Source organism: Oncorhynchus clarkii, chromosome 30 (genome assembly GCF_045791955.1).
Source record: "Oncorhynchus clarkii lewisi isolate Uvic-CL-2024 chromosome 30, UVic_Ocla_1.0, whole genome shotgun sequence".
In the NCBI taxonomy this organism is placed as follows: domain Eukaryota; kingdom Metazoa; phylum Chordata; class Actinopteri; order Salmoniformes; family Salmonidae; genus Oncorhynchus; species Oncorhynchus clarkii.
Window position 1 is genome coordinate 37,532,598 of NC_092176.1, and position 23,545 is coordinate 37,556,142.

General features: G+C 45.0%; 2 protein-coding genes across 3 annotated transcripts in view; both read right to left on the reverse strand.

The window, feature by feature from the left end:
• The window catches only part of LOC139390025 (metal transporter CNNM4-like), a 73,324-nt gene extending 62,017 nt beyond the window's left edge, over positions 1 to 11,307 (reverse strand). The window contains exon 1 of one of the 2 annotated variants that reach the window (XM_071137133.1): positions 9,909 to 11,307. In XM_071137133.1, the coding sequence (XP_070993234.1) occupies positions 9,909 to 11,304 (1,396 nt within the window). In that variant the 5' untranslated portion in view covers positions 11,305 to 11,307. The remainder of the gene's footprint in view (positions 1 to 9,908) is intronic. The other variant, XM_071137132.1, reaches the window with a different exon arrangement.
• LOC139389815 (histone H2A.V) overlaps positions 1 to 23,545 on the reverse strand; it is a 257,719-nt gene that overhangs the window by 187,768 nt on the left and 46,406 nt on the right. The gene's annotated exons all lie outside the window — the stretch shown is intronic.

The window sequence follows — 23,545 nt, forward strand, 5'->3', positions numbered from 1 at the left end:
GGTCAGTGTTGGGCAATTCACTCCTCCTTTCTGCGTTGGCTGTTAGCTAAGAGCGCTGGCTGTTAGCTAAGAGCGCTGGCTGTTAGCTAAGAGCGCTGGCTGTTAGCTAAGAGCGTTGGCTGTTAGCTAAGAGCGCTGGCTGTTAGCTAAGAGCGCTGGCTGTTAGCTAAGAGCGCTGGCTGTTAGCTAAGAGCGCTGGCTGTTACTCTCTCTCTCTGAGTTTCAACAAGCACGTGAATGTGTCTCCAAAACTGCGCTGTGATGCCTCTGATGGTCACTAGTAGTGTAAAAAACTTGCCAACTACCAGGTCCTTTTGGCCTACTCAGGGCTCTGTTGTCCCTCCATCAGGTCCTAATGGCCTGGTACTCAGGGCTCTGTTGACCCCCCCATCAGGTCCTAATGGCCTGGTACTCAGGGCTCTGTTGTCCCTCCATCAGGGCCTAATGGCCTGGTACTCAGGGCTCTGTTGCTCATCATAGCTGGTTGATTCATAGGCTAACAGTGTTTTGATGGCCTCTATTAAAAAGAGGAGAATTTCTATAGGCTAGGCCTATTATATTTATTTCTCAACTTTCAGCGTCCTCCATTTGCTTTTCAAGTGCATACAAATCGGATGACATGCCATACTACTGTACTGTAAAGTACAAACTTGTGGAACACAGACGTCTATGATTGGGGGGGTAGAGCTCATTAAATAATAGCTAGTGTGTAGAATAATACTCTAATATGCGAAGGAAGGATATTGTATGTTTCTACTTTTATTTTTTTATTTTTTTATTTATTTTACCCCTTTTTCTCCCCAATTTCGTAGTATCCAATTGTTGTAGTAGCTACTATCTTGTCTCATCGCTACAATTCCCGTACGGGCTCGGGAGAGACGAAGGTTGAAAGTCATGCGTCCTCCGATACACAACCAACCAAGCCGCTGCTTCTTTAACACAGCGCACATCCAACCCGGAAGCCAGCCGAACCAATGCGCCGGAGGAAACACCTTGGCTAGCGTACACTGCGCCCAGCCCGCCACAGGAGTCGCTGGTGCGCGATGAGACAAGGACACCCCTACCGACCAAGCCCTAACCCGGGCGACGCTAGGCCAATTGTGCGTCGCCCCACGGACCTCCCGGTCGCGGCCGGTTACGACAGAGCCTGGGCGCGAACCCAGGACTCTGATGGCACAGCTGGCGCTGCGTACAGCGCCCTTAACAACTGCGCCACCCGGGAGGCCCGTATGTTTCTTCTTTTGTGTTCCTACTTAGACCCCTGTCACCATGAAGAGAATGAAAAAAAGTCACAGCACAACAACAAAACCTCATCCCAACTGTAAAGTATGGTGGAGGGAGCACCTCAGGGCCTGGACAGCTTGTTGTCATCGACAGAAAAATGAATTCCCAAGTTCATCAAGACATTTTACAGGAGAATGTTAGGCTATCTGTCTGCCAATTGAAGCTCAACAGAAGTTGGGTGATGCAACAGGACAACGACCGAAAACACAGAAGTAAATCAACAACAGAATGGCTTCAACAGAAGAAAATACGCCCAGTCAGATTCCTGACCTCAACCCGATTTAGATGCTGTGGCATGACCTCAAGAGAGCAGTTCACACCAGACATCCCAAGAATATTGCTGAACTGAAACAATTTTGTGAAGACGAATGGTCCAAAATTCCTCCTGACCGTTGTGCAGGTCTGATCCGCAATTACAGAAAACGTTTGGTTGAGGTTATTGCTGCCAAAGTGAGGGTCAACCAGTTATTAAATCCAAGGATTCACATACTTTTCCCACCCTGCACTGTGAATGTTTACATGGTGTGTACAATAAAGACATTAAAACGTATTGTTGTTTGTGTGTTATTAGTTTAAGCAGACTGTGTTTGTCTATTGTTGTGACCTAGATAAAGATCAGATCAAATATTATGACCAATTTATGCAGAAATCCAGGAAAATCCAAGGGTTCAAATACTTTTTCTTGCCACTGTGTATTTTTATTTTTTTACTTCAACATATTTTAGTAAATACTTTAACACCTTTATCTTGAAACTGCATTGTTGGGGTTTTAAGTCATCATTTCACTGTAAGGTCTACAACTCTTGTATGGAGAGCATGTGGCAAATAACATGTGATTTGATTTGATGCTCGCTGCATGTGTTCCCTCTCATTCACTACCATGCATTCTAATTCCAGCTTGAACACACGTGTAAAAAAAATAATTAAAATAAAATAAAAACCTGCTTTTCGTTAGATATGAGCTTAAGGGTTATAGGCAAAGCCTTACAACAGACACTATGTCTCAGGGTTAGGCTAACCTGGCAGAGGCAGAACATAACTAGTGTCATAAAATGTCATGGACAATGAAAAATATTGGGCTGGGTCAACGTGAAGGAATGTCGTTGAACTGTCTGTGACGCACACACGCACGAGCACACACACAGCGATGTCCCTAACAACTGACAAAAGCACAGTACATGGTGAGACAGGCCTATCTGCCAGCACAGATTCAGGCTACAAGGTCCATGTGCACAATGACAAACTATAGACACCTGACAACTGAAAAACCCACCAGAACATTGGGAGAGGGTTGGCATGAGATATTCAATCTGAAACAGTGTTTTTAACATTCAAACAACCACTTACAGTAGCTGTACAGTCCCTTCAGGCTCTATGGCTTCCAAACTTGTCTTTTTTTTTTATGCATTCTGTGGTTTTATATTTGGGGGGATATTTGAGATGGTTTAATGAAGCACACTGCCTGCCCTCCAGGACATCTACAGCACCCGGTGTCACAGGAAGATCTTCAAGGACCTCATCCACCCGAGCCACGGCCTGTTCACCCCGGTACCATCTAGAAGGCGAAGTCAGTACAGAGCTGGGAGCTTGCATCAAAGCTGGGACCGAGAGACTGAAAAACAGCTTCAATCTCAAAGCCATCAGACTGTTAAACTGCCATCACTAACAGACTGGCTGCTGCCAACATACAGACTCAAATCACTGGCCATTAGTAGCCAGACCACTCCCAGTACCCTGCCCTGAACTTACTCACTGTCACTAGCCAGCTACCACCTGGTTACTCATCCCTGCACCTAAGAGGCTGCTGCCCTATGTACATAGACACAGAATCACTGCTCACTTTAATCATGTTTACATACTGTTCTACCCATTTCGTATGTATACACTACACTGTATTCTAGTCAATGCCATCCTATTCAACTATTGGTGTATATATAAAAAAATATATTATATATATATATATATATATATATATATATATACATATACATATACACACACACACACTATTCTATCCTACATATTCATCAGATATACTACATATTCTATCCACATACTGTCCATAAATCCTATCACTCACACACACAAAGTATGTGGTCCCCCCCTCTGCTGCTATAACAGCCTCCACTCTTCTATGAAGGCTTTTCACTAGATGTTTGGACATTGCTGTGGGGACTTGCTTCCATTGAGCCACAAGAGCATTCTTGAGGTCGGGCATTGATGTTGGACGATTAGGCCTGGCTCGCAGTCAGCGTTCCAATTCATCCCAAAGGGTGTTCGATGGGGTTAAGGTCAGGGCTCTGTGCAGGCCAGTCAAGTTTTTCCACACCGATCTCAACTAACCCTTTCTGTATGGATCTTGCCTTGTGCATGGGGCATTGTCATTCTGAAACAGGAAAGGGCCTTCCCCAAACTTTTGCCACAAATTTGGAAGCTCAGAATCATCTAGAATGTTATTTATAATGTAGCATTAAGATTTCCCTTCCCTGGAAGTAAGGGGCCTAGCCGCAACAACCCTGTGTGGCGCAGCGGTCTAAGGCACTGCATCGCAGCGCTAGAGGTGTCACTACAGACCTGGGTTCGATCCCGGGCTGTATCACCACCGTCTGTGATCGGGAGTCCCATAGGGCGGTGCACAATTGGCCCAGTGTCGTCCGGGTTAGGGGAGGGTTTGGCCGGGGTAGGCCACCATTATTCCTACACCACCAAACTTTACAGTTGGCACTATGCACTGGGGCGGGTAGCGTTCTCCTGGTATCCACCAAACCCAGATTTGTCTGTCGGACTGCCAGATGGTGGAGCGCGATTCATCACTCCAGAGAACGTGTTTCCACTGCTCCAGAGTCCAATGGCGGCGAGCTTTACACCACTCCAGCCGACACTTTGCATTGCGCATGGTGATCTTAGGCTTGTGTGCGGCTGCTCGGCCATGGAAACCCATTTCATGAAGCTCCTGTTGAACAGTTATTACGCTGACGTTGCTTCCAGAGGCAGTTTTGAACTCGGTAGTGAGTGTTACAACCGAGGACAGATGATCTTTACATGCTACACGCTTCAGCACCCGGCGGTCCCGTTCTGTGAGCTTGTGTGGCCTACCACTTAGCGGCTGAGCCGTTGTTGCTCCTAGGCATTTCCACTTCACAGTAACAGAATTTACCGTTGACCAGGGCAACTCTAGCAGGGCAGACACTCGACAAACTGACTTGTTGGAAAGGTGGCATCCTATGACGGTGCCACCTTGAAAAACACTTCAGTAAGGCCATTCTACTGTCAATGTTTGTCTTTGGCAATTGCATGTCTGTGTGCTCGATTTTGTACACCTGTCAGCAACGGTTGTGGCTGAAATAGCCGAATCCACTAAAAATATATTTACACTCCGGACACCAATGTTGCTTGTCCTAATATTTTTAGATCTCTTAATTCCATTCTATTACTTTTAGGTTTGTGTGCATTGTCAAATATTAATGCACTGTTGGAGCTAGGAACACAAGCACTTCACTACACAAGCAATAACATTGGCTAAATATATATATGCGACCAATAACATTTGATTTTATGAGCTCAGGTCATTTCCAAGGTCATTGTTGTAAATGACAATGTGTTCTCTATCAGTCAACTTACTAAAGAGTTCATAAACAAGAGGCAATCTCTCTGTCTGCCTGTCTGTCTATAACTCACTCTATCCATCTCTCAGTGATTCAGTAAGGTATGACAGAAGGGCTTCACATAGTGGTATTAAAAGGTCAGCTGGCATTATCTTTCTCTCTGATGAGGAAACAATGAGACGCCATGGAGGATCATCAGGGTGACTCACAGCAGGAACACACACACACGCCATAGATTGTCCTCTCTGATACAGCACGGCAAGCAGTACCAACAGGACCCTGAACAGCTTCTACCCCCAAGCCATAAGTCTGCTGAACAAGGCTGCTAGATAGTTAATCAAATGGCTCCCGGACTACCTGCATTTACCTTCTTTTTTTTAACTAACTCTCTTGCACTGACTCTATACACACGTATCTCTACCCACACAAACTTACACCCCAACACACGCTCAAGAGCAAAATGCTGTTTTTCCTCATCATTACAAGAAAGCAGGACTGGAAGCTAGCCACTAGCCTGGACAGTGACCAGAGGTTTTCATTGATTCTGTTCGTGTACAGTATTACCTTTCGCCAAAGGGCCATAGACAACGTACATAGCATATATGTTCATATGCAATGGGTGCGCAACCTGATTAGGGCGTCCACCCACGGTGCTCAGAATGACACCAAACACATTTACATTATGGTCATTCATATTAACAACGCATTAGGGAAGATGTGCGGTCCTTCTTACCGAATTCTGAAGGGCACTTTGAAGATGTTAGGACAACTGTCCACATGTACTTTTCCTCGGCCAACAAGACGAGTCACGAACAGCAACATCACTAGCCTGTCGATCTACAATAACACATAGTAGCAAAGGTTATCTATTCTATTGGTCAGTTTGTCGAGAAAGAAAAAGCCTATTCCAAACAGACTCCGGGACAGTTGTGGGATGATAGATCCCAAATTCATACAACCAATAGGCCTATGCTACATTTTTTTTTTTTTGTTAAAAAGCAATGAGTCTGACGCAACAGATCAGAATGTTTATCTTAAAATGTTGATAAACTATTATTTCTTCAGATTATAAACGCAGCAACACACACAAGGCAGTAGTAGCCCAGGCTGCGCACCAATGTTCATTCCATAATGCGGTTTTATGTGACAAATTAAAATATAGACCGTTAGAAAGGGACAATTAGAAAGACAGGAGATCTAATATGCAACAAGTAGCATGGGTTGCTAATATGACTAGGATTGTGCCTTTGGCTACAGGACAATGACAGAAAGTTGATATCTGCGGAGGCAATTCTATGGTCTGATTTTGGCTAGGCTACTTTGAAGCAAGGTTAAGACATGCCTCATAATATGTCGTAAAACATTCAGGTTTGAAACAATTAAGTATATGTTTTCAAAATGCATACTGCCTACAGTTCATCGCAATGTGGTGTGTGACGCGCTGAGGAAGCCTGCTTTCCGTTGCCTATGCTGTGTGAGGTGCTGAGGAAGCCTGCTTTCCGTTGCCTATGCTGTGTGAGGTGCTGAGGAAGCCTGCTTTCCGTTGCCTATGCTGTGTGAGGTGCTGAGGAAGCCTGCTTTCCGTTGCCTATGCTGTGTGAGGTGCTGAGGAAGCCTGCTTTCCGTTGCCTATGCTGTGTGACGCGCTGAGGAAGCCTGCTTCCCGTTGCCTATGCTGTGTGACGCGCTGAGGAAGCCTCCTTCCCGTTGCCTATGCTGTGTGAGGTGCTGAGGAAGCCTGCTTCCCGTTGCCTATGCTGTGTGACGCGCTGAGGAAGCCTGCTTCCCGTTGCCTATGCTGTGTGACGCGCTGAGGAAGCCTGCTTCCCGTTGCCTATGCTGTGTGAGGTGCTGAGGAAGCCTGCTTTCCGTTGCCTATGCATTTGCTCTTTGAGATGCAGTAGCAGCAGCTCTGTATGCATGTGACAAATAAGATACATAATGAATATACTGTACACACTCACCAATTTAATTCCACTAAATTATGCAATTGAACCTATAAACTGATAAGCTTGACCAGTCAAACGTATTTACATCGACTTGTATTTCAATGAATAGGTTAAAAAGCATTATTTTGCAATGAGATGTTTTTTTTTTTTTTTTTTTTTTTTAAATGGCCAAAAGCTTAAGGGGAGGACCATCCTATTCAGTGAATGTTATAAAATTACAAATAGTGAAACATTAAAAAAGTTACATTTTTAAAAATAAAACTACACAAAAGTATATTCAGGGAACCAAATAACTGATTAAAAACACACTGTTTTAGCAGTATCCCCAACAGCACTCTGTAGGGTAGCACCATGGTGTAGCCCGAAGACAGCCATTTTCCATCTTCCTCTGGGTACATCGACTTCAATACAAAACCTAGGAAGCTCATGGTTCTCACCCCCTTCCATAGACTTACACAGTAATTATGTTGATTCCCGGAGGACGTCCTCCAACCTATCAGAGCTCTTGCAGTATGAACTAACATATTGTCCACCCAATCAAAAGGATCAGAGAATGAATATAGTACTGAAAGCATAAGCTACAGCTAGCTAGCACTGCAGTCGATAAAATGTGGTGAGTCGTTGACTCAAGAGAGAGAAAGTCAACCGTTTTAAATAAATATATTTCTTCAAATTAAGGAGCAGCAGCAGAAAGAGTATGTATTAGCTAATTAGCTGTATTAGTCTACTCAAACAGAGAGGAAAGCTATTTACACTACCGTTCAAAAGTTTGGGGTCACTTGAGACATTTCCTTGTTTTTTTTTTAAGAAAAGCACTTTTTTTGTCCATTAAAATAACATCAAATTGATCAGAAATACAATGTAGACATTGTTAATGTTGTAAATGACTATTGTAGCTGGAAACGGCTGATTTTTTTATGGAATATCTATATTGGTGTACAGAGGCCCATTATCAGCAACCATCACTCCTGTGTTACAATGGCACGTTGTGTTAGCTAATCCAAATTTATAATTTTAAAAGGCTAATTGATCATTAGAAAACCCTTTTGCAATTATGTTAGCACAGCTGAAAACTGTTGTTCTGATTAAAGAAGCAATAAAACTGTCCTTCTTTAGACTAGTTGAGTATCTGGAGCATCAGCATTTGTGGGTTCGATTACAGGCTCAAAATGGCCAGAAACAAAGCCCTTTCTTCTGAAACTTGTCAGTCTATTCTTGTTCTGAGAAATGAAGGCTATTCCATGTGAGATATTGTCTCAACTTGTCTCTCAACCTGTCTCTCAATTCATATGCTACGTTGTAGCAACATCATGGTGGGTATAGGGACAATTTGAGTATCATGTAGTAGCCTAAACCTATCGATGCTACATTGAGCTGGATGCATGGAATATGAATGACAGTCATCCAACATGCTGTAATAGAAGTAAGGTCGTGCTCATGAAACAAATGATGGTCCTCCCTCATCTTGAACAGCCACTGATCTACCAGCTCACCAATAGCTCTGGTTTCCACCACAACTCTGTTGTAAGGATATTACCTTACAATGGAATAGCTTGGTCTCTGCTCTCCATGACAACACATTAGACCCTATTCACCTTTAGACTGGACCAGAGACAAGGTGTGGGGCATCGTACAGACAGAGCACTCAGGACAACAGCAAATGGCAGACAGTGTTGGGTGCCATGGCAACCGATGCCAAACGGCAGGGAGTGGAACTCTGGAACTCGACATGCCGTTGCGGGAGTCATGTGTTTCGCCAACTCACCATGGATACGAAACAGACAGATGCAGAGCCAGACAACACAGTGGAGGGATCATGTTGTAAATGTGTCAACCCTTGTCATGTATATCCACTATCCCTCTACAGTGTACTGGGTAAGCCAATAGAGATTAGGTGGAACAATGTTTCACAGCCAAATCTCACTCGTCGTCCCGTAGCCGTGCCTGCCTGCCAGCCACCTCTGAAGACCTTCCAGAGAATGAGCTTATGTGCTGCCATACTGACACTTATAATGACATTAACTACAACTTTACTCAGTCCTATTGTGATAGGCTGGCTAGGCTACATTACCAGACTGTAGTAGGATGCAGACTGCCTTGTTTATGTCTGTATTGGGCCTACATTGTTCAAGGTTGAGTGAGAAGTCTGAATGAGAATTACAAGGCTACTGAGGTTCTAATTCTGAATCAATGAAAACAGAGAATGAGACACACAATGTCATCCCAATCACATGACTGATAACGAAGAGGAGGAAGAGATGCCCCTCCTCCATTCATATATAGAGAGAAACACATACAGTGTGACCGTTTGTTTGTCTGCCTGCCTGGCAGCGAATGAGAGCTGAAGAAGCCATCTACAGTCTGTCTGTCTAGGTGTCTGACCTTGAGACAAAACCCTGGGAGAGAGTGATTAATTAAAACACATCCCTGCGAGAGAGAGAGAGTGTGTGTGTGTGTGTGTGTGTGTGTGTGTGTGTGTGTGTGTGTGTGTGTGTGTGTGTGTGTGTGTGTGTGTGTGTGTGTGTGTGTGTGTGTGTGTGTAAAGAAGCTAGGTGAATGAGAAGTTTGTACACTACAGTGTGTGAGATATGGAATCCAATGGGGTGAACCAGGAACAGGGTAGAGTCGAGCGGCTCATAGAATGCAGCCTACTCAAGGCCAGATCGATGCCAGGTAAAAACATAAAACAAGCCCACAAAGAATCCATAACATCTCTCTCAACGTTCACTGAAACTGATGGAGAGAAAACATGCATTTCTGGGCCCAAATATTTGGATGTGTGTGTCTGATAAAAAGTGACAAGTCTCTATTTCTCACGTTAAATCCTATTAGGCCCCATCACCTGACCTCACTCTTCCATTGGAAGAGCCCCCATCAGCCACTGCTGTCCCTGACAAGGTAAACAAACTAGGTAAAAGGTAGTAAACTAGGTAAATAACTTATTTACTGATCAGGTAAACAAACAAATTAATGTAAACAAAACCACCTTCCCTCCACGTGAGCCCCAGGCAGAAGTAGTGCACTATAAAGGGAATCGGGTGTCATTTGGGATTCACCCTCCAAAACAAACCTTTCTTGAACTCCTCTAACATGGAATCCAGCTTGGTGTCATGGAACACGAAGTGAACCGGGTGGTTGTAGAACTTGGTGATGGTCTTCAGCGTCGTACAGTCATCCGGATCAACGAAAGCCAGGTCCTTGACAAACAAGATATCCACAATGTTGGACCTCTCGTCCTCAAACACCGGTATGCGCGTGTACCCGCTCTCCATGATCTCTGACATGGTGTTGAAGTCTAGCACAGCGTCGCTGTGGATCATGAAGGAATTACTGATCGGCGTCATGACATCTTCAACGGTTTTGGTCCTGAGCTCCAGCGCCCCCTGGATCATGTTGAGTTCCTCTTTGACCAGGTCATTGTACGGTTCCGTTACTCTCAGCATCTCCACCAGCTTCTCCCTGTTGTACACGGTACCGATCTCCTGGCCCAAGATGCAGTCCAGGAGTTTACTGATGGGCCATGACAGGGGGAAGGTCACCAACATGAAGAACTTGGTCACCATGATGGTGTTGGCTCCTACAGCCAGTCCGTGGCGAGAGCACAGCGCCTGGGGAACGATCTCCCCGAATATGACAATACCTATAGTGGAGGCGACCACTGCTCCCAGACCTGACCCTATCAAGTCATCCAGAAGGATGGTGAGAGTTGTGTTGACTAGCACATTACCCAGAAGTAAGGAACATAAAAGATAGTTCCCTTTTCTCCGAATGGGCTCGATCTTGCTGGCGTACCTCTTCTCCTTTTCGGTACCGCAGTTCTGGACTATCCGGAGCTCCATAGGATCTAGGGCCATGAGTCCCAGGTTGAGCCCGCTGAACATACCTGACAGTACCAACAGAGCGCAGATGAGGATGCACTGGAACCACATAGGAAGCATAGATTTCTTTTCCTCCACCACTCGCAGCCTCCCGTCATCCTCACCCAACAGGTACCACTTGCCATCTTGACTGTCCCGGACGCAGAGCCCATACTCCTTCTTGAGCTCGCGCTTCCGTAGCGGCTTGATTTTCAAACTCACCACCCCGGAGGTTCCAAGGTGGCTCACGTTCATGCCACCCCGAATAACGATATCTTTGGTATATTCGGCGCAAGTCCTGTTAAAATTAGCATTATTGCTGGTAACATCAACATGTTCATGTTCCATGAACTTGATCTGTGACGAGGTGTCAGGAAGAATCTGCAGCCCGTAGAACCTCATGAAGATGTTGCTCTCCTCTGTTACTTGGATCACCCCGTCGTCCGTGGTAGTAGCTGGCTTGTCGCTCCTCTCCAGCCGCATGCCGAAGACCTGGGTGGGGCTACCGGTCTCCGGGATCCCCGTCTCGGCTTCTGTGCCCGCCGTACACCATAGTAAAATGATTAAAGTTAGCGTGTACCCCTGCCAACCACTCCAGTCTGTCGCCATGTTTGTTTCACTCTAAGCGAACTCGGAGATGACGTCACCTACGGACTTTGCACAGCCCGCCCGTCATTAACATAATGCTGCGGATCGTCCAATCCGCATCCGAAACGTCATGTAATAAAATTGAGCGAGCCCCTCTTGTTTCCTTAAGGTGGACTGCTAGTATTGTTTTTAAGGTGTCCGTACACAAGGGTATCAATAGCGTTTGTGGCATGTATAAATGTTATTTTATTTATTGAGATGGAACAGTGTTGTTGTTTAAAGCGGCAATCTACATTTGAGACAATAACCATGCGTTTTTCCCCGCCACTGGTTCGGTAGAAAGTTGACGTTTGGGGCCGCAGAAATAAATGTAGCCACTCTCAAGTTCATAGTCATAACGTTATATGCATACAATAGCTGATCTTCCATGGTATCAAAATTATAGATTTTCGGCTATACAGTGTTTGTTTACATTTACTTTGTTTACAAACATTGAAGTTAAACAATGTTGTATTTTGGGTTCTGGTACGACAGTTGAACTAAGCCCATGAGTCATTTCAAAGTTATATTCTTCAAGAATCATTGGGTATATATAATTAACTATAAGTCCAAAAATGGATGTAGCAACTGCAGATTTCTACTTTAAAGTCTGAATCCTATTTGCAGTCAACTGCACCTTGTTGGTAGAAAACATCATCATCACATAAATGTCCCACTCTCATTGTAGAGTGACGAGATGATTCCAAAATTCTGATATTGAACCTGGTTTATTGCTATTTCTAACTGACTACATGATGATCTACTGCTCTACCACTAACCTGCAAGATATTTCTGAACATTTGGACATGTCTTTTTGATTGATTTATTAATGTATTTTAGTATTTGTCATCTAAATACGTTCAGTACTTTTATTTCATTATTATAATCATTATTTGTAAAAAATAAAAATAATAATAATAGTAAATAGCCATGTGTATGTGACAAATAAAATTTGATTTGATTTGATTTGAAATAGACTAGCAAATTGTATTTGAAAGTATGTTCAAACACTTATTTGAAATACCTGGTTTAAGTGTATGGAAGTTTAATTGAGTCAATGTATTTGAAAATGTTCAGATAAAGGCTATCTGAATTAAGGTTGCAAAGGGAATGTTTATTACTTTTAAAGTTTACTTGTAAACTAACAGACTTTTTGGTATCTTTTAAGACATCTAGTGGCCATTTTGGGTATTTCAGATAATCACAAATGAAATTGTATTTGTCACACTCACCGAATACAATGCTTTTTACAGGCCCTTAACCAACAATGCTGTTTTAAGAAAAAAAACAGTTAAGAAAATATTTACTAAATAAACTAAAGAATGTTCACAAAAAAGTAACACAATAAAATAAGAATAACGAGGCTATATGCAGCAGGTATGTGCAGGGGTTTGATTTGATGAATTGTTCAGCAGTCTTATGGCTTGGGGGTAGAAGCTGTTAAGGAGCCTTTTGGTCCTAGACTTGGCGCTCTGGTACTGCTTGCTGTGCGGTAGCGGAGAGAACAGTCTATGACTTGGGTGGCTGGAATCTTTGACCATTTCTTGGGCCTTCCTCTGACACCGCCTAGTATAGAGGTCCTGGATGGCAGGAAGCTTGGCCCCAGCGTTGTATTGGGCTGTACGCACTACCCTCTGTAGCGCCTTACGGATGGCGAACAGTTGCCATACCAGACGTGGATGCAACTGGTCAGGATGATCTCGATGGTGCAGCTGTAGAACTTTTTGAGGATCTGGAGACCCATGCCAAATCCTTTCAGTCTCCTGAGGGGGAATAGGCGTTGTCGTGCCCTCTTCACAACTGTCTTGGTGTGTTTGGACCATGATAGTTTGTTGGTGATGTGGCCACCAAGGAAGCTTGAATCTCTCGACACGCTCCACTACAGTCACATCGATGTGAATGGGGGAGTCTTCGGCCCTCCTTTTCCTGTAGTCCAGGCGTCTGTAATTATCTCTGGCCTTATCACATTTAAAATATATGAAATAATCTAAATTAGATGATTTAGAAAAATAGTTGAATGACAAATCTGTAAAACAATATCCTAAATATAAACCATTAGCTGGTGTTTAATATTAGGCTTTCAGCATGAAATAGGTTTCAGAAAATGTTAGACACTTTAATTTGTTTTACTATGTCAACATGTGTTTGTTATCAATGTTTTGCCGTCAAACTGGTGTCAGTTGTGGAAAAAGTCAATAGTTGGATAAGTTGCAGAGGTAATTACATTTTTTTCTCCATTGTTCCATATCTACCAGAAACTCATGGATAATATGGACAGATATGAAAGATGAATACCATATATGGATTTTTTTTAAAGGGGTATTTAAGTATAAATTACCAAAGTTACAATAGATTGCTCTAGATTTTCTGTTAATTACCAATATTACTGAAGATTCCTGTAACTTTGATAAATTACCGGTAGTTTTGCAAACCTAATCTGAATACTTGTTTTTGAAATGTATTGAAAAACAATTGAAATACCTTAAATAGTATGTGAACCCAGGTCTGCTGCAGCGTCAATGCAGGTACCCAATACTCATCTTGACAGTTATGTGAGTAACTGGTAGCAGGCCACTGTGTACTAGTTAGTATGCTTGGTGCGCGTGGCATCTGAGGTATGTATGTCCATTGCCCCTGTTACCCTGCCCATGACTTGCCCTGACACATTTTTTCCTGGAAAAATACTGTAGCTGAGTCTTGGGCCAGCTGTCATATTACAGGAGTCAGGAGAAAACACATGCTAGAATAGATCCTGGTCCTGTGGGTCTCATAATAGATCCTGGTCCTGGTCCTGCGGGTCTCAAAATAGATCCTGGTCCTGTGGGTCTCATAATAGATCCTGGTGCTGCGGGTCTCATAATAGATCCTGGTCCTGTGGGTCTCATAATGTATCCTGGTCCTGCGGGTCTCATAATAGATCCTGGTCCTGATCCTGTGGGTCTCATAATAGATCCTGGTCCTGCGGGTCTAATAATATATCCTGGTCCTGCGGGTCTCATAATAGATCCTGGTCCTGCAGGTCTCATAATAGATCCTGGTCCTGTGGGTCTCATAATAGATCCTGGTCCTGCGGGTCTCATAATATATCCTGGTCCTGCGGGTCTCATAATATATCCTGGTCCTGCGGGTCTCATAATAGATCCTGGTCCTGATCCTGTGGGTCTCATAATAGATCCTGGTCCTGCAGGTCTCATAATAGATCCTGGTCCTGTGGGTCTCATAATAGATCCTGGTCCTGCGGGTCTCATAATAGATCCTGGTCCTGCAGGTCTCATAATAGATCCTGGTCCTGTGGGTCTCATAATAGATCCTGGTCCTGCATGTCTCATAATATATCCTGGTCCTGTGGGTCTCATAATGTATCCTGGTCCTGCGGGTCTCATAATAGATCCTGGTCCTGATCCTGTGGGTCTCATAATAGATCCTGGTCCTGCGGGTCTAATAATATATCCTGGTCCTGCGGGTCTCATAATAGATCCTGGTCCTGCGGGTCTCATAATAGATCCTGGTCCTGTGGGTCTCATAATAGATCCTGGTCCTGCGGGTCTCATAATATATCCTGGTCCTGCGGGTCTCATAATATATCCTGGTCCTGCGGGTCTCATAATAGATCCTGGTCCTGATCCTGTGGGTCTCATAATAGATCCTGGTCCTGCAGGTCTCATAATAGATCCTGGTCCTGTGGGTCTCATAATAGATCCTGGTCCTGCGGGTCTCATAATAGATCCTGGTCCTGCAGGTCTCATAATAGATCCTGGTCCTGATCCTGTGGGTCTCATAATAGATCCTGGTCCTGCAGGTCTCATAATAGATCCTGGTCCTGTGGGTCTCATAATAGATCCTGGTCCTGCGGGTCTCATAATAGATCCTGGTCCTGCAGGTCTCATAATAGATCCTGGTCCTGTGGGTCTCATAATAGATCCTGGTCCTGCATGTCTCATAATATATCCTGGTCCTGTGGGTCTCATAATAGATCCTGGTCCTGTGGGTCTCATAATAGATCCTGGTCCTGCGGGTCTCATAATAGATCCTGGTCCTGCAGGTCTCATAATAGATCCTGGTCCTGTGGGTCTCATAATAGATCCTGGTCCTGCGGGTCTCATAATATATCCTGGTCCTGTGGGTCTCATAATAGATCCTGGTCCTGTGGGTCTCATAATAGATCCTGGTCCTGTGGGTCTCATAATAGATCCTGATCCTGGTCCTGCGGGTCTCATAATAGATCCTGGTCCTGGTCCTGCGGGTCTCATAATAGATCCTGATCCTGGTCCTGTGGGTCTCATAATAGATCCTGGTCCTGATCCTGTGGGTCTCATAATAGATCCTGGTCCTGTGGGTCTCATAATAGATCCTGATCCTGGTTCTGCGGGTCTCATAATAGATCCTGGTCCTGAGGGTCTCATAATAGATCCTGGTCCTGGTCCTGTGGGTCTCATAATAGATCCTGATCCTGGTTCTGCGGGTCTCATAATAGATCCTGGTCCTGTGGGTCTCATAATAGATCCTGGTCCTGTGGGTCTCATAATAGATCCTGGTCCTGTGGGTCTCATAATATATCCTGGTCCTGTGGGTCTCATAATAGATCCTCGTCCTGTGGGTCTCATAATATATCCTGATCCTGGTCCTGTGGTTCTCATAATAGATCCTGATTCTGGTCCTGCGGGTCTCATAATAGATCCTGGTCCTGTGGGTCTCATAATAGATCCTGGTCCTGGTCCTGTGGGTCTCATAATAGATCCTGGTCCTGCGGGTCTCATAATAGATCCTGGTCCTGTGGGTCTCATAATAGATCCTGGTCCTGTGGGTCTCATAATATATCCTGGTCCTGTGGGTCTCATAATAGATCCTCGTCCTGTGGGTCTCATAATATATCCTGATCCTGGTCCTGCGGGTCTCATAATAGATCCTGATTCTGGTCCTGCGGGTCTCATAATAGATCCTGGTCCTGTGGGTCTCATAATAGATCCTGGTCCTGGTCCTGTGGGTCTCATAATAGATCCTGGTCCTGCGGGTCTCATAATAGATCTTGGTCCTGTGGGTCTCATAATAGATCCTGGTCCTGATCCTGTGGGTCTCATAATAGATCCTGGTCCTGGTCCTGCGGGTCTCATAATAGATTCTGGTCCTGGTCCTGCGGGTCTCATAATAGATCCTGATCTTGGTCCTGCGGGTCTCATAATAGATCCTGGTCCTGGTCCTGCGGGTCTCATAATAGATCCTGATCTTGATCCTGCGGGTCTCATAATAGATCCTGGTCCTGTGGGTCTCATAATAGATCCTGGTCCTGGTCCTGTGGGTCTCATAATAGATCCTGATCCTGCGGGTCTCATAATAGATCCTGGTCCTGCGGGTCTCATAATAGATCCTGATCCTGGTCCTGCGGGTCTCATAATAGATCCTGGTCCTGTGGGTCTCATAATAGATCCTGGTTCTGGTCCTGCGGGTCTCATAATAGATCCTGGTCCTGCGGGTCTCATAATAGATCCTGGTCCTGTGGGTCTCATAATAGATCCTTGTCCTGATCCTGTGGGTCTCATAATAGATCCTGGTCCTGCGGGTCTCATAATAGATCTTGATCTTGGTCCTGCGGGTCTCATAATAGATCCTGGTCCTGGTCCTGCGGGTCTCATAATAGATCCTGGTCCTGTGGGTCTCATAATAGATCCTGGTCCTGTGGGTCTCATAATAGATCCTGGTCCTGCGGGTCTCATAATTGATCCTGGTCCTGGTCCTGTGGATCTCATAATAGATCCTGGTCCTGTGGGTCTCATAATAGATCCTGGTCCTGTGGGTCTCATAATAGATCCTGGTCCTGGTCCTGTGGGTCTCATAATAGATCCTGGTCCTGTGGGTCTCATAATATATCCTGGTCCTGTGGGTCTCATAATAGATCCTCGTCCTGTGGGTCTCATAATATATCCTGATCCTGGTCCTGTGGTTCTCATAATAGATCCTGATTCTGGTCCTGCGGGTCTCATAATAGATCCTGGTCCTGTGGGTCTCATAATAGATCCTGGTCCTGGTCCTGTGGGTCTCATAATAGATCCTGGTCCTGCGGGTCTCATAATAGATCCTGGTCCTGTGGGTCTCATAATAGATCCTGGTCCTGTGGGTCTCATAATATATCCTGGTCCTGTGGGTCTCATAATAGATCCTCGTCCTGTGGGTCTCATAATATATCCTGATCCTGGTCCTGCGGGTCTCATAATAGATCCTGATTCTGGTCCTGCGGGTCTCATAATAGATCCTGGTCCTGTGGGTCTCATAATAGATCCTGGTCCTGGTCCTGTGGGTCTCATAATAGATCCTGGTCCTGCGGGTCTCATAATAGATCTTGGTCCTGTGGGTCTCATAATAGATCCTGGTCCTGATCCTGTGGGTCTCATAATAGATCCTGGTCCTGGTCCTGCGGGTCTCATAATAGATCCTGGTCCTGGTCCTGCGGGTCTCATAATAGATCCTGATCTTGGTCCTGCGGGTCTCATAATAGATCCTGGTCCTGGTCCTGCGGGTCTCATAATAGATCCTGATCTTGATCCTGCGGGTCTCATAATAGATCCTGGTCCTGTGGGTCTCATAATAGATCCTGGTCCTGGTCCTGTGGGTCTCATAATAGATCCTGATCCTGCGGGTCTCATAATAGATCCTGGTCCTGCGGGTCTCATAATAGATCCTGATCCTGGTCCTGCGGGTCTCATAATAGATCCTGGTCCTGTGGGTCTCATAATAGATCCTGGTTCTGGTCCTGCGGGTCTCATAATAGATCCTGGTCCTGCGGGTCTCATAATAGATCCTGGTCCTGTGGGTCTCATAATAGATCCTTGTCCTGATCCTGTGGGTCTCATAATAGATCCTGGTCCTGCGGGTCTCATAATAGATCTTGATCTTGGTCCTGCGGGTCTCATAATAGATCCTGGTCCTGGTCCTGCGGGTCTCGTAATAGATCCTGGTCCTGTGGGTCTCATAATAGATCCTGGTCCTGTGGGTCTCATAATAGATCCTGGTCCTGCGGGTCTCATAATTGATCCTGGTCCTGGTCCTGTGGATCTCATAATAGATCCTGGTCCTGTGGGTCTCATAATAGATCCTGGTCCTGTGGGTCTCATAATAGATCCTGGTCCTGGTCCTGTGGGTCTCATAATAGATCCTGGTCCTGTGGGTCTCATAATAGATCCTGGTCCTGTGGGTCTCATAATAGATCCTGGTCCTGGTCCTGTGGGTCTCATAATAGATCCTAAATTCTTAATGGACTAGTTTACACTTTTCCGGGTACTCACACATTTACCAAGTGAAAAAACACAGACAGAGTGAAAATGTAAAGTTGTTACAGGAGAGCTGGATGTGAATAATGACCATCTTCTCTGTGTCGCCTCTCTGTGTCGTCTCCACCAAGGTTGGGGTGGAAATTTGTCCAATGCCATGTGTGCGTTTTCACTCTCTGTGACCAAACATTTGCTCAATGAATTAATACTCGGTAAATATCAGGATATCTTACCGATAGACAATAGTCTGTGTTGTGAAGGATGAAGTATGTCTTGTAAAGGATGAAGTATGTCTTGATATGCCACTGTGGTTATGTGTAGAATTTCGTTATGTTCTTTTGAGATTATATGACCCTAGTCTCACATATCTTTTGGCTAAATTCCATGTTTCCACTTGCTGTGATCAAACATTTGCTCAAGCATCTTGTGGTCTTACTTGTAAATATTAGGCCACTCCTGTTACAACCAATATTCAATATTTGCATTGTAAGGGATAATTACGCACAGTGGCAAGGAAAAGTATGTGAACCCTTTGGAATGACATGGGTTTCTGCATAAATTGGTCATCATATTTGATCTGATCTTCATCCACAATAAACAAACATAGTTTGCTTTAAACTAATAACACACAAATTATTGCATTTCTCTTGTCTATATTGAATACATCATTTAAACATTCACAGTGTAGGTTGGAAAAAGTATGTGAACCCCTAGGCTAATGACTTCTCCAAAATCTAATTGGAGTCAGGAGTCAGCTAACCTGGAGTCCAATCAATGAGACGTTGGTGAAAGTTGCCTTTCCCTATAAAAAAAAACTCACAAAATTTGAGTTTGCTATTCACAAGAAGCATAGCCTAATGTGAACCATGCCTCGAACAAAATAGATCTCAGAAGACCTAAGATTAAGAATAGTTGACTTGCATTAAGCTGAAAGGGTTACAAAAGTCTCTCTAAAAGCCTTGATGTTCATCAGTCCACGGTAAGACAAATTGTCTGTAAATGGAGAAAGTTCAGCACTGTTGCTACTCTCCATAATAGTGCAAAGATGACTGCAAGAGCACAGCACAGAATGCTCAATGAGGTTAAGAAGAATCCTAGAGTGTCAGCTGAAGACTTACAGAATTATTATTATTTTTTACATTTTATTTTACCTTTATTTAATCAGGTAGGCCAGTTGAGAACAAGTTCTCATTTACAACTGCAACCTGGCCAAGATAAAACAAAGCAGTGTGAGAAAAACAACACAAAGTTACACATAAACAAACGTACAGTCAATAAACACAATAGAAAAATCTCTATACAGTGTGTGCAAATGTAGAAAGGCAATAAATAGGTCATAGTGGCAAAGTAATTACAATTTAGCATTAACACTGGAGTGATAGATGTGCAGATGATGATGTGCAAGTAGACATACTGGGGTGCGAAAGAGCAAAAGAAAATAACAATATGAGGATGAGGTAGTTGGGTGGGCTATTTACAGATGGGCTGTGTACAGGTGCGGAGATCGGTAAACTGCTCTGACAGCTGACGATTAAAGTTAGTGAGGGAGATGTAAGTCTCCAGCTTCAGTGACTTTGGCAATTTGTTCTAGTCATTGGCAGCAGAAAACTGGAAGGGAAGGCGGCCAAAGTAGGTGTTGGTGTAACGGATTTCCTCCTCTTCGTCTGAGGAGGAGTAAGGATCGGACCAAAGCGCAGTGTGGTAAGTGTTCATGATGTAATCTTTAATGAAACAAACTGAACACGGAAATACAAAACAATAAAGTGAACGAACGAAAACCGAAACAGTACCGTGTGGACCAAACACTCACACGGAAAACAAACACACACAAACCAAAAGTGAAACCCAGGCTACCTAAGTATGATTCTCAGTCAGAGACAACTAACGACGCCTGCCTCTGATTGAGAACCATACTAGGCCGAACACAAAAACAAACATAGAAAAACAAACATAGACTGCCCACCCCAACTCACGCCCTGACCATACTAAAACAAAGAATAAAATAACAGAACTATGGTCAGAACGTGACAGTTGGCTTTGGGGATGACCAGAGAAATATTCCTGCTGGAGCGTGTGCTACAGGTGGGTGTTGTTATCGTGACCAGTGAGCTGGGATAAGGTGGGGCTTTACCTAGCAAAGACTTATAGATGACCTGGAGCCAGTGGGTTTGGCAACGGATATGTAGCGAGGGCCAGCTAACGAGAGCATACAGGTCACAGTGGTGGGTAGTATATGGGGCTTTAGAGACAAAACGGATGGCACTGTGATAGACTACATCCAATTTGTTGAGTAGAATGTTGGAGGCTATTTTGTAAATGACATCGCCAAAGTCAAGAATCGGTAGGATAGTCAGTTTTATGAGGGTATGTTAGGCAGCATGAGTGAAGGAGGCTTTGTTGTGAAATAGGAAGCCAATTCTAGATTTCATTTTGGATTGGAGATGCTTAATGTGAGTCTGGAAGGAGAGTTTACAGTCCAACCAGACACCTAGGTATTTGTAGTTGTCAACATATTCTAAGTCAGAGCTGTCCAGAGTAGTGATACTAGACGGGCGGGCGGGTGCGGGCAGCGATCGGTTGATGAGCATGCATTTAGTTTTACTAGCATTTAAGAGCAGTTGGAGACCACGGAAGGAATGATGTATGGCATTGAAGCTCGTCTGCATGTTTGTTAACACAGTTTCCAAAGAAGGGCCAGAGGTGTACAGAATGGTGTCGTCTGTGTAAAGGTGGATCAGAGAATCACCAGCAGCAAGAGTGACATCATTGAAATATACAGTCGTGAACAAAATGTTTGAGAATGACACAAATATTAATTTCCACAAAGTTTGCTGCTTCAGTGTCTTTAGATATTTTTGTCAGATGTTACTATGGAATACTGAAGTATAATTACAAGCATTTCATAAGTGTCAAAGGCTTTTATTGACAATTACATGAAGTTGATGCAGAGTCAATATTTGCAGTGTTGACCCTTTTTTTTCAAGACCTCTGCAATCCGCCCTGGTATGCTGTCAATTAACTTCTGGGCCACATCTTGACTGATGGCAGCCCATTCTTGCATTATCAATGCTTGGAGTTTGTCAGAATTTGTGGGTTTTTGTTTGACCACCCGCCGCCGTTGGGTATTCCGTTAGTGCAGATAGACCCACCTGTCCCCGTGCACTCCTTAGATAGCCGACCGTTAGGGTCAGGGCTGGTCAGGGAGGCCACGATTCCGCTGGACATGGTAACGCAGGGGAATCATAGGGAGAGGATCAGTTTCTACCTTATTGATTCACCTGGGTTTCCAGTGGTGTTGGGGGTTCCCTGGCTGGCTATTCACAATCCCCTTATTTCCTGGAAACAGGGGGCTCTTAAGGGGTGTTCAAAGGGGTGTTCAAAGTGTTCAAAGAGGTGTATAGGAGTTTCCATCGGTGCCACGACGGTGGAGAGTCCAGACCAGGTTTCCACCGTGCGCATTCCCCCAGAATATGCCGATTTGGCTATCGCTTTTAGTAAGAAGAAAGCGACCAAATTACCACCCCGTCGACGGTGGGATTGCGTGATAAACCTCCAGGAGAACGCTGCACTTCCCCGGAGTCATGTGTACCCACTGTCACAGGAGGAGACGCTGGCTATGGAAACATATGTCACGGAAGCTCTGAGACAGGGGTACATTCGGCCCTCCATGTCACCCGTCTCCTCAAGTTTCTTTTTTTGTGAGGAAAAAGGAGGGAGGTCTGCGTCCGTGCATTGATTATCAAGGTCTCAATTCGATCACAGTGGGTTTTAGTTATCCGCTACCTCTCATCGCTACGGCGGTGGAATCATTCCACGGAGCACGTTTCTTCACATAACTGGACCTCAGGAGCGTATTCGGGGAGGAGACGAGTGGAAAACAGAGTTTAGTACCACATCAGGCCACTATGAGTACCTCGTCATGCCGTATGTGTTGAAGAATGCTCCAGCCATATGCTCTTCCAATCCTTTGTAGATGAGATTCTCAGGGACTTGCACGGGCAGGGTGTGGTAGTCTATATTGATGACATCTTGATTTATTCTACCACACGCGCCGCGCATGTTTCCCTGGTGCGCAAGGTTCTTGGGCGACTGCTGGAGCATGACCTATACGTCAAGGCTGAGAAATGTGTGTTCTCCAAACCAGCCGTCTCCTTCCTGGGTTATCGCATTTCCAGCTCGGGGATGTCGATGGAGTGTGACCGCGTTAACGCCGTAGGTAATTGGCCGACTCCGACCACGGTAAAGGAGGTGCAGCGGTTTTTAGGGTTTGCCAATTACTACCGGAGGTTTATCCGGGGTTTTGGTCAAGTAGCGGCGCCCATTACCTCACTGCTGAAGGGGGGGACGGTGCGTCTGCGGTGGTCAGCAGAGGCTGATGGAGCCTTTAACCAGTTGAAGGCACTGTTCACTGGGGCTCCCGTGTTGGCGCATCCGGACCCTTCGTTAGCATTCATAGTGGAGGTGGATGCGTCCGAGGCTGGGGTTGGAGCCGTGCTGTCTCAGCGCTCGGGCACGCCACCGAAGCTCTGTCCCTGCGGAACTATGATGTGGGGGACCGGGAGTTACTAGCTATGGTAAAGGCCCTGAAGGTGTGGAGACACTGGCTAGAGGGGGCTAAACACCGTTTCCTCATCTGGACTGACCACTGTAATCTGGAGTATATTCGAGCAGCGAGGAGACTGAATCCGCGTTCTTTGCACAATTTAGATTTACCATCTCTTATAGACCAGGTTCCCTTAACACTAAGGCCGACGCGCTGTCCCGTCTCTATGACACCGAGGACCGGTCCATCGAACCCTCTCCCATCCTTCCAGCCTCTCGGCTGGTGGCCCCAGTGGTATGGGAGGTGGACGCGGACATCGAGCGGGCGTTGAGGGTTGAACCTGCGCCTGCACAGTGTCCGACTGGTCGAAGTTACGTACCGCTTGGTGTCCGTGATAAGTCTCCTGACCCCTCCTGTC